The 14,211-nt window shown below is 53.7% G+C and overlaps 1 protein-coding gene across 2 annotated transcripts; it reads right to left on the bottom strand.

Moving 5' to 3' along the window:
* Positions 1-89: 89 nt before the first annotated feature.
* Positions 90-13,077, bottom strand: CAP1 (cyclase associated actin cytoskeleton regulatory protein 1). 2 transcript variants are annotated; one of them, XM_014258541.2, is made up of 13 exons: positions 13,009-13,077; positions 7,796-7,908; positions 7,437-7,537; positions 6,388-6,465; positions 4,442-4,585; positions 4,275-4,360; positions 4,036-4,141; positions 3,772-3,943; positions 2,975-3,162; positions 2,671-2,794; positions 2,484-2,566; positions 1,882-2,025; positions 90-1,465 (listed from the first exon to the last, which is right to left on the bottom strand). In XM_014258541.2, the coding sequence occupies exons 2-13, from the start codon at positions 7,887-7,889 to the stop codon at positions 1,382-1,384; spliced, it is 1,404 nt and encodes a 467-aa protein (XP_014114016.2). In that variant the 5' UTR covers positions 7,890-7,908; positions 13,009-13,077; the 3' UTR covers positions 90-1,381. The 2 variants fall into 2 exon arrangements, with proteins under 2 accessions (XP_014114016.2, XP_014114017.2); XM_014258542.2 differs by lacking the exon at positions 13,009-13,077 and adding an exon at positions 12,916-13,005.
* Between the last annotated feature and the right edge of the window lie 1,134 nt (positions 13,078-14,211).

Genomic DNA, 14,211 nt, shown 5'->3' with positions numbered 1-14,211 from the left:
TTGGAGGGGAGCTGAGGAAAATCTGGGTCAGGCAGAGAGGGGCACCCTGTCCTAGCTGAGCTCCCAAAAAGAGACAAGAGCCACAGGAATGAGCAAGTTGGCATTAACTTTATTCTATCTTCTGTATAATCTTAAGTACATAAGAAAGGTTTTTTTCACAAGCCTCAGGAGAAGACAAGTACAAGTCACAGGACAGTTTCAAAATAAAAAAAAAAATAATTTTTTTTTTGCATAATTATTTTTTTTTTTTTGTAAGTTTTGTACTAGAGAAAAAGAACATTGACACTTTACAGAAGAAATGCATTTAAGATATGCTTATACCACCCGAGGCCTTGGAAAAATGAAGGTCAAAGCACGTGCAGCTCCCTTTTATGGGTCAGTACAGTACTGTGTGATCCATCACTCTGCTCCAGGGCCCTGGAACAGAGGCTGTGAGCTTCCACCAAAATAAAGAGCCAAGCAACAGGGGGGGAAAAAAAGGGGAGGATTCAGTGGGGGCTGATTGCAGATGAGGAAGAGAGTGATGAACCCACTTGATCCAAGTCGGGTATTTACAACTCTGCACTGCTGCCCTGGAATGGAGGAGGCCCTTCCTCTGGGGAAGGGGACAGGTTCAGAAGAACCATCCTGGAAGACTGAACCCGAGTTCAGCTGCTCCAAGAAGGAAGCAAAGGTTCCCTTGTGGAGGTGGAGAGCTGATGGAATGAGAGGTGCTCAGCTCCAGGCTGCTGGGTGGCCGTGGTGACAGCGCCGCAGCCTTCCCGTGGCACTGGGGAATGAAAGCCTCCTGTCATGGCACAATCAGGAATGCACTGAGCTACTGGGAATGATGGAAGAGGAAATCAGGGTGGAATCGGCCCAGGTCCTCGGCCTTTGGTCCGACAAAACCGTTTCCGTGTGCTGTGATGCCACCAAGTGCTCCAGAGAGCTGGAACGAGCAGCTGCCAGGACCTTCCGACACACCTGCCCCAGCAGCTGGGTACTGTGGGCTCCGACAGACACCGGTACTCGTTAAAAAGGGGACAACACTCCTCTCACATGAACAGTTTTGCTTAAAGGCAATACAAAAACAACACTCTGAAAGCCAACTGCCAGGACTGGCTGTGAAGTTCACTGAGACTCTGATCGATTGGTGCGGTTAGATGGGACAAAGGGAGAGAGAAATACACCTTCCTGCTGAGAGAGGTGGACAATCACTGACCCACCACCTACCCCAAGCCCCAGGCAGAGGAATCTCAGTGATGGCAGGCAGCTGTGTCTCTTGGGTAGAAGAGAAGCGGTTTGAGAGCAGAAAGGTACAAGAAATCTAAGAGAATCATCTGAAAGCAGATTTGTCCCACAGCAGGGCCAGGGGAGGGTGTGAGCCTTGGAGCTTTTCGGCTTAGCCAGCAATTTCTGTCACAGTGGTAACCAACTTCTGACCATTCCACACTGTCTTGAACTGTTCTGGGACAGGAAATTCAGTCTGGAGGGTAAAAACAGAAATCTGTTGTCAAAAATCCATTTATGACTGAGGTTAGTAACCACTCCCACCGCTTCAGGCATTTCTTTTGTCAGCTTTGTGCTGTTACCTCCTGTACCACCACTGATGCCTGTCCTGCCCCCAAGAGATCCTGAGGAAGGAGCAGCTCTCACAAATCAGGAATAATCTTATTTACAGATATTTTTTGCTGGGTTTTTTTTTTTTTAAATCAACCTCCAAACTCTACAAAACTCTGCACTCACAACCTCCAAACTCTACAAAACTCTGCACTCACAACCTCCAAACTCTACAGACTATCCCCCACTGTAACCAACACCCCCTGCAAGGCTCAAAACAGATCTCCTGCATCCCCCAGCCCCACTCTGGGAGCTGCAGGAGGATTCCAAAGCAGCACTTACAAAGTCTCCCCCCTCGCTGGGGATGAGGACGTTCATCTCCGAGGACTTGGCACTGACGATCTCGCAGTCGAGGGAGCTCTTGCTCAGGTACACGTGGCACCCATCTGTCTTGTTGATGGAAATTGTTGGCACTTTACCCATGACCTGGCAGGGCCAGAGCAGAATTAGCTCAAACTGCACAACCACAGCATTTTTGGGTGTGTTTTCTTTCAAGGTTTGACTCCAAGCCCTCCCCGTGACGATCGCACGGGATTCAAATATTCCCAACTTTAGCAAAAAATGAAGTTTTTTGCTTGCATTTTTCCCCATTTTCTTGTTCTGATCTCTTTAGAACACAGCTTGAGCCAGCATTGGGCAAACTGACCATCCCAAATCAGATACCAAACTGAACTGGAATAAATCCTACTGCTGGCCTCCTGCTTTGTGCCTTCTTCCTCACAGAGCCTCAGCTCTTACCCCAGGCCCTGAAACAGCTCAAAAGACACAAATTTCAGCCCTTTCCCAAGGGACAGATGGCGTTTCATGGATATTCTTCACAGCTGCACATTCCTGGTCTGGAAATACAACTGCTCCACAGCCAGGAGAGAGAACAGGTCACTCACCTGAACTTTAACATCCCTGCTGTTGATGATCTCCACAATGCCCACCACGTCATCAAACACCAGACCCAGCTTCTTGCAGTTATCTGCAAAGAAAAAGCAGATCAGGGCACAAGGATTTTGGAGGCTTCAGCTCCTGCTGAACACACACCAGCAGGCAGAGGCAGCTTTCAGGGCTCTCCCCACTCACCCAGGGTGATGGAGTTGATCTTGCCTTTGATTTGGAGTGTACTGTTTGTGCACTTGAAAACATATGCTACCTGCTTCAGCTCTGTGTCACTGATGACCAGGTTAGTGGCATTCTCCTGGTTTTCCTGAGAAGGAAGGGGAAACACACTTCACTTTCTGAATGCAGAGCCACAAAGCCATGAAAATCCCTTTAAAAACAAACAGGTGCCTTCAGGCTGGCGCCTCTTAGGTCTCCAGAAGAGCCCCTTTTGCTTCTCCAAAGCTCCCATCCCTCCAACCCACTCCTGCCAGCACCAGGCACTCACCACTCTCCACTTTTTGCCTTCTAATTCTAGCAAGGGAGGAGCCTTTGGGGAGGTGCCTTGGGAGGGATTAGCATTACAGGCTGGTTTGGGAGCAGTGAAAGGTTTGGGGCCGCTCCTCACGGGCCCCCCTTGGTTCTTCAGGGCTGGATTCTTGTGGGTTTTCATGTCATCTGAGACGTGCCTTAAGCCTGCAAGGGAAGGCAAACCTGAGACTCGGCTCCCCTGCAGGAATGCAGCTCCACAAGCACCAGACATCAGCGGTTCCACCCATCGAGATAACACTGGTCAAAACACAAACTGAGACTGGGGCTAAGCTGACCCAAGTGGGAGTGACAGGAAGGGAAGGAGGAAGCAGGAAATGCTGGTGCAACATTGACAAGAACACAGATCACAGATGCAGAGTGTGCCAGCTCTTCCATTCTGCAGCTGGAAAAAGCCCCGAGCCCAGCACCTCCTTGTCCTGATGTGCTCACCAGGTAACACAAAAAAAAAGGGGAAGATTTTGTGCAAACAACAGCTGCAAAATTGCACTTTTTGTACCAGAAACATGCAGGCAACCAAAGGGCTCAGCCTTGGCTGTTTACATCTAGAGGTCCATGTCTTGTTCCACCTGGCAGCTGAGGGTGCCAATCCTCCCCCAGGAGCGCTCACTTGGATCCTGGGAAAGCGCTGCCCCTGGCTGCCAGCCCCAAAATGGGTTTTTGTGTCTTTTTTAAGGAGGTGCATTGAGGGGCAGCAGGGAAACCACAAGGAGCAGGGGCAGAGCAGTTCCCTCCCTCCCTGTGCCCCCCACGTACCCGAGGTGATCCCTTCTCCCCGGTTGATCTGGGCGAAGAGCGCCGAGCGCGAGGCCGAGTCGTCCGTGCCGGAGCTCACGGGGGCAGGAGGAGGGGGAGGCCCTGGGGGTGGGGGTGCAACCCCAGCCGGGGGGGCAGGCGGTGCTTTAGCCCCTGCTGTGGCCACAGGACCCTGGAAGAGCAGGGAAGAGGAGAGGCAGTGGCACCCCAGCTGCGTTTCTGGCGCGGTGACCCGGCCAGGCGCGCCCCGGAGCCAGCACTCACTGTTTTGCTCCAGGTCAGCCCCGTGGTGTGGAACTCTTTGATGTAAGCCTGCAGCTCTGTCCAGATGCTCAGATAAGCTTTCACCCAGTCCACTTGTTTTTTATCTCTGAGAACACAAGGAGATGAGAGAAGGAGGAATGAAAGGCCGAGGAAAGCAGAGGTGGGCAGATGCTGGAGCAGCCCCCGCACACCCAGCTGGCCAAATTCAGCAACATCCCAAAGGGAAAAGGTGAACTTACACATCCTTGTACTCCTTGAGGATCCGGTTGGTGTAAAACATGGCAGCATCAGTCATTTCCTTCACGTAAGGACCAGGCTTTGGAGCCTAGAGCAGAAAGAACACGCTAGAACTGAGGAGGAGCCAGACTTCTCCCCAAGGAAAACCCCTTCCCACTGCAGTCCTTACCATGGCCACCCAGCCCAGGGCTGGGATGCTCTCGCTGACTGCTGATAAGTGATTGAACAGTTTGCTACCACGGTTCTTCTCCCTGAAATTCTGCACAGCCTGGATCTGCTCCGAGATGGGCTTGAGAAGATCCGAGAACGCATTCTGCACAACGACAGCGACAATTAATTAAGATTAATTAGCACGGCTCTGGAATGGCTGCATAGCTGAGGTGATGGTGATTCAGAACAAGATTCCAGCTGGCACCAGTGACTGCTGCAGCTCCTGGCCAGGCCTGGTCCCACAGCCCAGCTCCTCCAGGGCTGAAGTCACTGCTCCCATCGGATCGGCGCTGTGGGAGAACGCCAAGAACTGTGACTCATGTTCAATCCAGGAGACACTGACAAAGCTTGTTAGTAACGAGGACAGAAATAGCTTTTGCCTTTCCTGGGTTCTTTTGTTCCAACACAGTTTGTTACATTTTCCCTCTCTTTCATGAGCCCTCGGAGAAAAGGGTGCTGGGCAGGTTTGGCACCTACAGGCTGCCCCACAGCCAGAGTCCCAGCAAATTCAAGTGTCACCCCCATCAAGCCAGACTTCAGGATTCCTCTGTTGTTTCTCAAGTCAATCTTTTAGTATTTGGATGGTAAAAATTTGTTCCTGTGTGCTGTTCCCTTGGAATGCTGACTGGAAGTGCCAGAAGTGCTCTGGGGTCAGAGCACAGCAAAGAGCCAGTTCCACATTTCCAGAGAAAGCCTCTGAGGAAACTTTTCCTTCCTTCAGCATCAGAAAATCTCCTGCTGGTGGCAGCAGAGAGGGACAAATTTGGGCAAAACTCGCTTTCCAAAGCCTCAGCTTCTGCTTTTGTTGCCCTTTCCTCTGTTTAGATGAAAACTGAGAGGTCCCAAGCACCGCTGGCCAGGCCACACTTTCAGAAGCTCCAGCCCAGCAGCACATTCCAGTGACAGGATGGGGAAATTCTTCAGCACAAGCACTGAGAGTTCACACATTTTGCATTTTAAACTGCCTGCTCCAGAATTAGACTCCTGCCAGACAACCTGCACAAAGAGCTAGCCTAGATTAAGGCTGTTCTTTGTTCATAATCCTTTATTTAAATAACGTGTCCGTGGGATCTGTAAGCAGGTTCTCAGGCTAGAGGCTGCACAGAGCTGCATCCCAGCAAGGCTGGTGAAACATAACAACCCTCCAGCGCTGATTTTGGGGAAAAAGATGCAGATCCATTTTGCAGTGAACAGGAAAGGAGCAGAGAAATCCAGCTCTCACAGTGTAACAGTAGAAGGCATGACTGAGCGAGATAATAAGTGCAAAGAAAAGCAAGGTGGGATCCTGTTGCTCGGGAAAAACAGTTCTCAGCAGGGAAAAGCCAATGCATTCAGGATCAGATTCTCAGCCACACATCCTGCTGAGAAGCAGCAGCTCAGGGTAAAGTGTTAAATTACCTGCTAAGGACAAATCAATCCTAAAAGCCCAGCGATTATTCAGAGGCCATTTAGAGACAAGTGTCTGCTCTGCTCCTGGAGGAGTTTGATGCCTGAAAGTCTCCTGAGCATCCCACGATGAAAAGCAGCAGCTACACAAATCCCAGGGTGGCTGCTGGCTCAGACAAGATGCTGTCTGCAGGTTCTCAGGGAACACTGATTGAGCAGAGCTGGTGCCAGGTGAAACTGGAGACAGAGGCTGCGAGCTGACACCCCCAGGCTGCTCTGACACCACACCTGGTGCTGTAACAGCTGGGAAATGCCAGTTCTGCAGCTCCCAGAACCAACATCCAGCATCCTGCCCAATACTGGGGAGCACCCAGAGCACTTTATACCTTCAGCAAGTGTCCCCAGTCCTCCTCCAGCTCCTCTTTTGGCCCAGCTGTGACAGCCCAGGTTCCCCCAACACTCACAGCCACCCCTGACCCCGAGGGCAGAGGTTTCTGATCAGGGAATTCCCACACTCACCTCTGCTGGCTGCTGATGCTGAGATGCCACCACCAGGAGAGCCCTCTCGCTCATCAAGCCTGCATGGACCATCTCAGCCTAAGGACAGACACAAACATGAGGGAGATTCCCTCGTGCCACATTAACAGATCATCCCATCCCTGAGGAACCAGCCACACCGACCTCCAAGCACATTCCTGGAGAAACCCAGCCCCAGAGGAACCTCACCAGAGCGTCACAGCTCGGGGCTGGGCAGTTTTCAGGCCTCCTAAAGGCCTGCACCAAGGTCTGCACACAGCCAGGCACTTCAGGATTTCCAGGAGGAGGTTTGGTTCATCCTGAGTGTGTAGGTGGCAACCCGGAGGTTATCTGGGCATCTGCTTTGAATGCTCAGGGATTATAAAGATCCTGGGATACAGAGCTAGAGGAATTTGCTGTCAGCAGACTCTGACAGCAAACTTGGCCCCTCCAGCCCTAGGGACAGGCAGCACTGGGAGAGAAGAGGGAGAGAAGAGGGAGAGAAGAGGGAGAGAAGAGGGAGAGAAGAGGGAGAGAAGAGGGAGAGAAGAGGGAGAGAAGAGGGAGAGAAGAGGGAGAGAAGAGGGAGAGAAGAGGGAGAGAAGAGGGAGAAGAGGGAGAGAAGAGGGAGAGAAGAGGGAGAGAAGAGGGAGAGAAGAGGGAGAGAAGAGGGAGAGAAGAGGGAGAGAAGAGGGAGAGAAGAGGGAGAGAAGAGGGAGAGAAGAGGGAGAGAAGAGGGAGAGAAGAGGGAGAGAAGAGGGAGAGAAGAGGGAGAGAAGAGGGAGAGAAGAGGGAGAGAAGAGGGAGAGAAGAGGGAGAGAAGAGGAGAGAAGAGGGAGAGAAGAGGGAGAGAAGAGGGAGAGAAGAGGGAGAGAAGAGGGAGAGAAGAGGGAGAGAAGAGGGAGAGAAGAGGGAGAGAAGAGGGAGAGAAGAGGGAGAGAAGAGGGAGAGAAGAGGGAGAGAAGAGGGAGAGAAGAGGGAGAGAAGAGGGAGAGAAGAGGGAGAGAAGAGGGAGAGAAGAGGGAGAGAAGAGGGAGAGCAGGAATCCTTACGTGCTTCTGCACATCCCCGCCGACTTCTTTGCTGATCTTGATGTACTCGGCCACCGGCCCAGCCAGAAGGGCATCGAAAGCCTGCACGTACTGAGCCACTCCTGTGGGGAAAACCCAAGCACAGGGATCACCAGGAGCACCCCACAGGCTGCCACAGCCCCGGGCTGCACCTCCCACCCACAGGAGGCTCAGCTGGGAGCTGAGGAAGTGCTGCAGCCACAGAGTTTTTATCCTGGCAGGGCAGCAAGCGCAGCTCCCAGGATACAAACAGGAGCTGCACAGGAGCTGCACAGGAGCTGCACAGAAGCTGCTGCCCACTCCCCTCCCAGCCCTGCACAGGGAGCTGCTTTGGGCTTTACCTTTGGCAGAGGAATCTCCACACATGCCAGAGCCTTGGCACACGCTCTCCAGGCGCTCCACAGCCTTCTCCAACCGCTCCACCAGCCTCTCCATGTCTGCTGCTGTCCACAACCTGCACAGACAGGAGACAATTACCTCCGTCCTCAGATGCCACAGAGGGTTTATGGCTGGCTGGTACAAGCTCTGCCAGTTCCAGGAGAATCATTCCTGCCCAGCTCTGCACCCTGAGGATGGCCAGCAAAGTACCCTCACATTAGCAAAGGCAGCTGGGTTACACAACAGCCTCTTGCTGCTGCCACACTCACTCCTTAATAGCTTCTATTCCATTTTAAGGACTCCTTACATGTGTAAGGACATAAAACTTCCACCTTCTAACCTCATAGTGACACAAAGGTCTGCCCAGGTTCTCACTGCAGTCAGCTCCTGGCCAAAGTCCCAGCTGTGACCACACAGCTCAACTGCTTTGCTGGGAGCTCACAGGCTCCAGGTGAGATCTACTGGGTTTGATCCTCCAAATGCATCTGGAAGGACCTCCTGGAGTCCTGAACTGCTCCCAGAAGCATCTGCAAGGCCAGCACCACTCCAGCACAGAGCCTGAGCCACCCTGGCACACGCCAAGGGGAGCAGCTGCACGAGCTGAGGCGGCAGAGCTGCTTCTGCAACAACGCGCCCCTGTTCTTCCTCTGCAGCTCTGCAGAACCTCCTCTGCAGCCACTGCACAGGAAAGAGACTCAGGCACACAAACCATTCGCTGCAACTCATCTGGAAAAAGTCTTAAAAGTCACATAAACTTTCCATTAATTACTGCTTTGCACCAAGCAACAAGACAGGTCATGCTCCCAGCGCAGTAATGCGCAGGGAATGCAGGGAGGGAGCAGCAAAATCACCAATGGCATTTTTATCTTATCACCACTCATCAAAAGATTTTCCAGCACGAATCACGATGGTGGCCTGGACACAGCTTCCTTCTGAAGTGGTTCCTGAACCCTGCCTGGAGGAAGGGGGTCCTTCCCAAAACATTCCCTGGAACGCTCAAGGAGGAAGGCAGGGTTTGCTCAGCTGAGCTGACACCGGATCCCCTCGGAGAGGAAACCTCAAGTTCTCACTCGAGTTTTGCTTTTGTTCACAAGCCCTCTCAGCCCTGCTTCAAAGCACACGGTTTTCACCCCATCTCCAGAGGATGTGGGGCAGATCCAGCGTTAGTCATGAGCCCAGCACTGATGTCACAAGACAAACAAGGCGGTTTTCCACCCCTCTGGTGCCTGCTTGCATCAGGAGAGGCAGCTCTGCCGTGGGGGGCAGGGGAGAGGAAGAGAAGCGGTTTCCTCCTCTGTCCACGGCTGAGCCAGGGGGACAGACCGTGCATAAAACCAGCCAGCAGCCACTGGATGCCTTCCAGATACACCAAAAAAAAAAAAAAAAAGAGTCCAGAGAAGCTGAAACTCCACGGCAGTCACCCCTATCATCAGAGCAATGAACAGCTCTGCTGCTTTAATTGTGAGCGATGCAGAACGCCCGACCGCAGGATCCTCCGCTCCTGCTGCATCCGCGGCTCCGCAGCCAAGGAAGAGCCGGGCTCTGCCTCCCCCGCTGCCAGCATCTCACAAAGTGTGGGCTCTTCCCCCCAAACAGCCACCTGCTGTTCCTGGGATCCGCATCCCAGGGGGGGATGTGGCACAGGGAAGGGCACAGCGAGCTGCTCTGCTGAGCCCCAGCGCATTCCGGGCTCTAATCTCATCAGCCCCATTACCCAGTGGCAAACTGCAGCTCGGATCAGGATTACCAACCTCAAAGTCCAGATGGAAAGCTGCTTCCTTCCCACCCCCCCCAGCAGCAAAACACGCTGCTCTGGCTGGGATTAACATCCTAAAATCACAGAGTTCCTTGGGACTCCCATTCCTTCCACTCTCCCTGCTGTTTGACAAGTCTTTCCCTGTTTTTCCTGAGCTCTGCAAACCTCGTGCTGTCAGGCAGATGGTGAATTTAATTTCCTTTTAATGGATGGCATTAAGGCAACTTAAAAGATAAGTCAGTTGGTTAAATTGGCAGCAAAATGGGAGCTAAGTGCAGGCAACCCGAAGTCCTGGATGTCAGTCCCTCCTCTTGACTCACCCTCCCTGTGCTCTTTGCCCTGTGGATGCAGCTATTTCTGCTGCCTGGATACCCACACGGAATGAAATAAAAAGATTGAGCTGTAAATAAACCCGAGTTTGCAACCCAGACATTAACATTCAGCAAGGAAAATAAAAACAACCACGCAGAGGACCTGCCTGGACTGCATCTAGACAGTGTTTCCTCTACTGGCCTGTCTGAATGTGAAATAATTCGACAGAAAGCGACAAATTGACTTCAGAAGTCCCAGAGCAAAGGATCAGATCTTGTTTCCTTCCTCTGAAGAGGAAGATGACACACACACAGACCATCCAGGGATCATTTTTGTCCTACAGACCATCCAGGGATCATTTTTGTCCTACAGACCATCCAGGGATCATTTTTGTCCTACAGACCATCCAGGGATCATTTTTGTCCTACAGACTATCCAGGGATCATTTTTGTCCTACAGACCACCCAGGGATCATTTTTGCTCTGCACCCCATGCTCCAGAGGGATGAGGGAGACTTTTCCAGCTCCCTGTGCAGGGTTGGAGTTCCCTGACAGGGTGGAGATGCAGCTCTCCCTTCCCACAACACAGGATTTAATTCCAGGTCTCGTTCAAATTCAATTGAACTTTGATTACCAGCGGAGCGGAAGCAGCAAACATTTCACCCAAGGCCAGAGGGGCCATTCCTTTTCACAGCACATTTGTTCATCTATCAACTGCCCTTTATTCCCATCCCAGCCTGGGAACACAGCTCTGTGCCACAAACAGCCTGAGCAGAGCAATAAAAGGAAGGGATTTTAGTGGTAAAAACATCAGTTACCCCCAAAGCCTGCCCATCACAGCAAGAGGAGTTTCCTGTTTGGGGAAATCATCAAGGAGATGATGTCCCAGCCTCAGAGTGAGCAAATTCTCAGAAAACCAATAAAAAAATGAAATTATTTGCTTGCCTGAGACAGCACATGAACCTGAAGCCCTTTCTTAGACATTCTGGAAGACACAAATGCTGGGTTTCTAGCCAAAGCAAGTCAAACCTACGCTTCTGCTCACACCGAGCCCGACAAACTGCTGTCAGCACCACCAAATTTGCATCAGCTACTTCCTGTTTCTACAGGCAAAAGAAATAGAGATGGGACAACTAAATTAGGAACATACCACAGTTTATTTCTGAGCTGACACTGGAATATCTCAGGGGATCAGCTACCAGATGATTTCCAACATTTATATCTGCCAAAAGCCCAAAGAAATTTTATTTTATTTTTTTTTTCTTTTTTAAACAGTTCAGCTCATGAAGGCAGGAATTATTTGAAGCAAGGCAGGAGTCAAATGCCTGAATTTAGGCAGTGGTCAGGAACACAAGACAGCTATTGCTGGTCCCAGCAGCTGCCAGGACAGAGATCTCAGCTGTTTATAGTCCAACAATACTTGCTGACATTGCGCCAGAACTCGTGCTGGCTGCTCCTGCTATTTCAGATTCACTTTATTTAGAGAACCAAGAGTGCTTTAAAAAAAAATAAAAAAAATTCCATCTGGCTCCTGTTCCAGCTTTCCCACACACCAAATCCTCCTGAAGCCATTAAAAACGTTATTTGGTGTTTTACTCGCATGTTAACAGGGGGTTAAAGCTCGGCACTGGAGCAAAGGTTCTTTTTTCAGCACAATTATCTGGATTACGAGGTTTGAGCTTGCCAGCCTCAGTTAGCACACTCCTCTCACTTCCTTTCCCTGTCAGGGGGATGAATCCAGCAGGGAGGTAACCAAGGATCTGGGATCTGAGCGAAGCTGGATGCAGCGGCGAGCTCGGAATCAGGAATTCCCAGCATGGAAGCTGCTCAGCATCCCTCCCCTGCCTGCTCCAGCACGGGCCGCTTGGCTGAACTCTCTGCATCAATAAAAAGGGGTATTTTGGGCTTTCACAAAGCTCAGCAATATCCCAGGGACACGAGGAAGAGAAAGGGCACACACAGCGGTGTCGTGATGCCACGGATTCCCTTTTTTTCAGAGATTCTGGGGGAATTTCAGAAACAACCCTGTAATTATTATTTTTCCACTTCACAATATTGAGAAACCGCTCAGTCTATCCAGCCTAGTCTTCACAGAAGCACCGCAAACATGGTTTATCTCTATCTTTAGCACACTTTTATCGGGTTTTACAGGGTCCGAGGGCTGAGCAAGTTACCACTGGCTAACACAGATTGGTTTACATTTTTTCTCCCGTGCACAAGGCTATTGTTTTTCTTTCATTCTCTCTGCTTCAGGCAAGTTTCAAGGACATCAGCCTTTAATATCACCACTTATACCAAAGGCTGGTTTGCGCAGACGGCCTTTTACTAAAATATAAAATATTCTTTACATCACAATCGCCAAATCGCGCATTTTTCCCATGGCGAGGAACCAGCAACAGGCTGAGGAGCCACCCCGGGAGGATGGAGACGGTACCGGGGCCGTGGAGCACAAAAATCCGAGCTGCGGCAAACCGGAGCCGCTGCCTGTCCCGGTGAGTCGGTGCAGCCCCGGTAACCGAGCCCCACCCCACGGTAACAGCCCCGCGGGGGTGTTTGCACCGATCTGTGCCCGAATTAACCCCGGAACACCGCCTTTAGGGCAGCTCAACCGGGCCGGGGCTTCTCCCGCCTCCCTGCCCGGGATCCCCCGCCCGGGCGGTGCGGACGCTCCCCGGTACCCCGGTACCCACCGCTCCCCGGTTCCCACTGCCCGGTACCCCGGTACCCCCCGCTCCCCGGTTCCCACTGCCCGGTGCCCCGGTTCCCACCGCTCCCCGGTTCCCACTGCCCGGTGCCCCGGCCCGGGGGGAGCGGCCGCGTTCCTCCGCTCCCCGCTCACGTTTCGCCGGTACCGCCTCCGGGGCTGGGCCGTGTTCCCCGCCCGGTGCCCGGTGCTGATGCCGGTCCCCGCTGACTCTCACCGGTACCGCCCCCAGACCCGGCCGTGCCCGGTGCCCGCTCACCCCCAGGCTCGGATGCCCAGCCCCGGCCGTGCCCGGTGCCGGTGCCCGCTCACCCCCAGCCTCGGATGCCCAGCCCCGGCTGTTCCCGGTGCCCGCTCGCCCCCAGGCTCGGATGCCCAGCCCCGGCCGTGCCCGGTGCCTCTCACCCCGCTCCGCTCCCGCTCCGCCGCTCCCGGCGCCGCCCAGCCCCGCCGCGCCCGCCGCTTCCGGCCCCCGCCCCGCGCGCCGGATGTGCGCACGGCGCGCGCGGCGCGGCGAGGGGCGGGGCCTCGGGATAACCGCAGCGTGATTGGCTGACAGGAATAGGGGCGTGGTCAGACCCGGTGAGGGGTGTGGCAATGGGGCGGGGCTAAGTGGAAGATGCAGCCCTGCGATTGGCGGGTGGAGATGAAGGCGTGGCCTGAGCACGCAGGGGGCGGGGCCAAGGGGCCGGATGGGGCCCGGGACCCCCGGGGGGAATCGGGACCCCCGGAGGGGCTGGGGGGGCTCCGGGACCCGCGAGGGGTCACACAGCGGGGCTGGGGGCATTTGAGAGCCCCAGCAGGGCCAGCTGGGACCCCCTCGGGGGAGGCTGTTGGGGTAGTGAGGTCCTCAGGAGGTTTGGGACCCCCCGAAAGGGGTTAGGGGTGCTTTGGGATGCAGCATACTCTGGGAGAGGGGTAAGGCTGAAGGTTGGGGTCTAGAGATGGGGCTGGAGATGCGCTGCCAGGGTGGGGTTAGGGGGGATGAGATCCCCTTGGGGAGGGGTTCGTCCCCCCTCTTGCAGTGACAGGGTTTGGTTGGGAGTGGGGTGGCCTCTGTTGGGGCTGGGAGGAGGTGGAAGGGATCAAAGGGTCACCCCAAATGGTACCTGGCTGCAACGGCGGGGGCTGAGGTCACGATCCCTCTGAGCCTGGTGGGCGCAGGGTGGGAGAAAAGTCCTCATGGGACACTAAAACAGCTGCACCCCTTCTCAGGGTAAATCCCGGGGGGCTCTGGGCGCTCTGTGCCAGGAGTGGTTGGCATTGCTGGCTCATCCCAAGCATCGCAAAACCGGGAGGCTCCTGTGCATCCAGGGGGACGGAGCACTTTGGAGCCCTGAGCTCCCAGACCCCCGAGGAGGGATAAAGATCACCCCAGATTGGTGGGACAAGTCTCTGGACAGTCCGAGCCTGGGGTGGTCAAGGGAAAAACGATGGGGATGGAGGAAGAGATGCCTGGAGTGGCACGGATTGTTCCCACAGACGGTTCCGCTGACTGCTTCCAGGACATGCTCCCAAAAGAGTTCACAGCCGTGCTGCAGCAGTTGGCACCGGAGCTTGGTGTTTTCAGCAGCCCCCGGGATGGGCTGGGATCCTCCCTCAGAGCCG

Source organism: Pseudopodoces humilis, chromosome 27 (genome assembly GCF_049639895.1).
Source record: "Pseudopodoces humilis isolate 2021_Gansu_Grassland_sample_001 chromosome 27, ASM4963989v1, whole genome shotgun sequence".
NCBI lineage: Eukaryota > Metazoa > Chordata > Aves > Passeriformes > Paridae > Pseudopodoces > Pseudopodoces humilis.
Note: the sequence above shows the minus strand (reverse complement) of the source record. Positions and strands in the feature narration are given on the sequence as shown.

Bases quoted from the DNA above. Each gene is read 5' to 3' on its own strand.
- CAP1 (XM_014258541.2), bottom strand. From the start codon at position 7,889: ATGGAGAGGCTGGTGGAGCGGTTGGAGAAGGCTGTGGAGCGCCTGGAG. The intron at 4,142-4,274 runs GTAAGTTCACCT...TTGTGTTCTCAG, and splicing joins CTCAAGGAGTACAAGGATGT to AGATAAAAAACAAGTGGACT. The intron at 2,026-2,483 runs GTGAGTGACCTG...TGGCCCTGCCAG, and splicing joins GCAGGGATGTTAAAGTTCAG to GTCATGGGTAAAGTGCCAAC.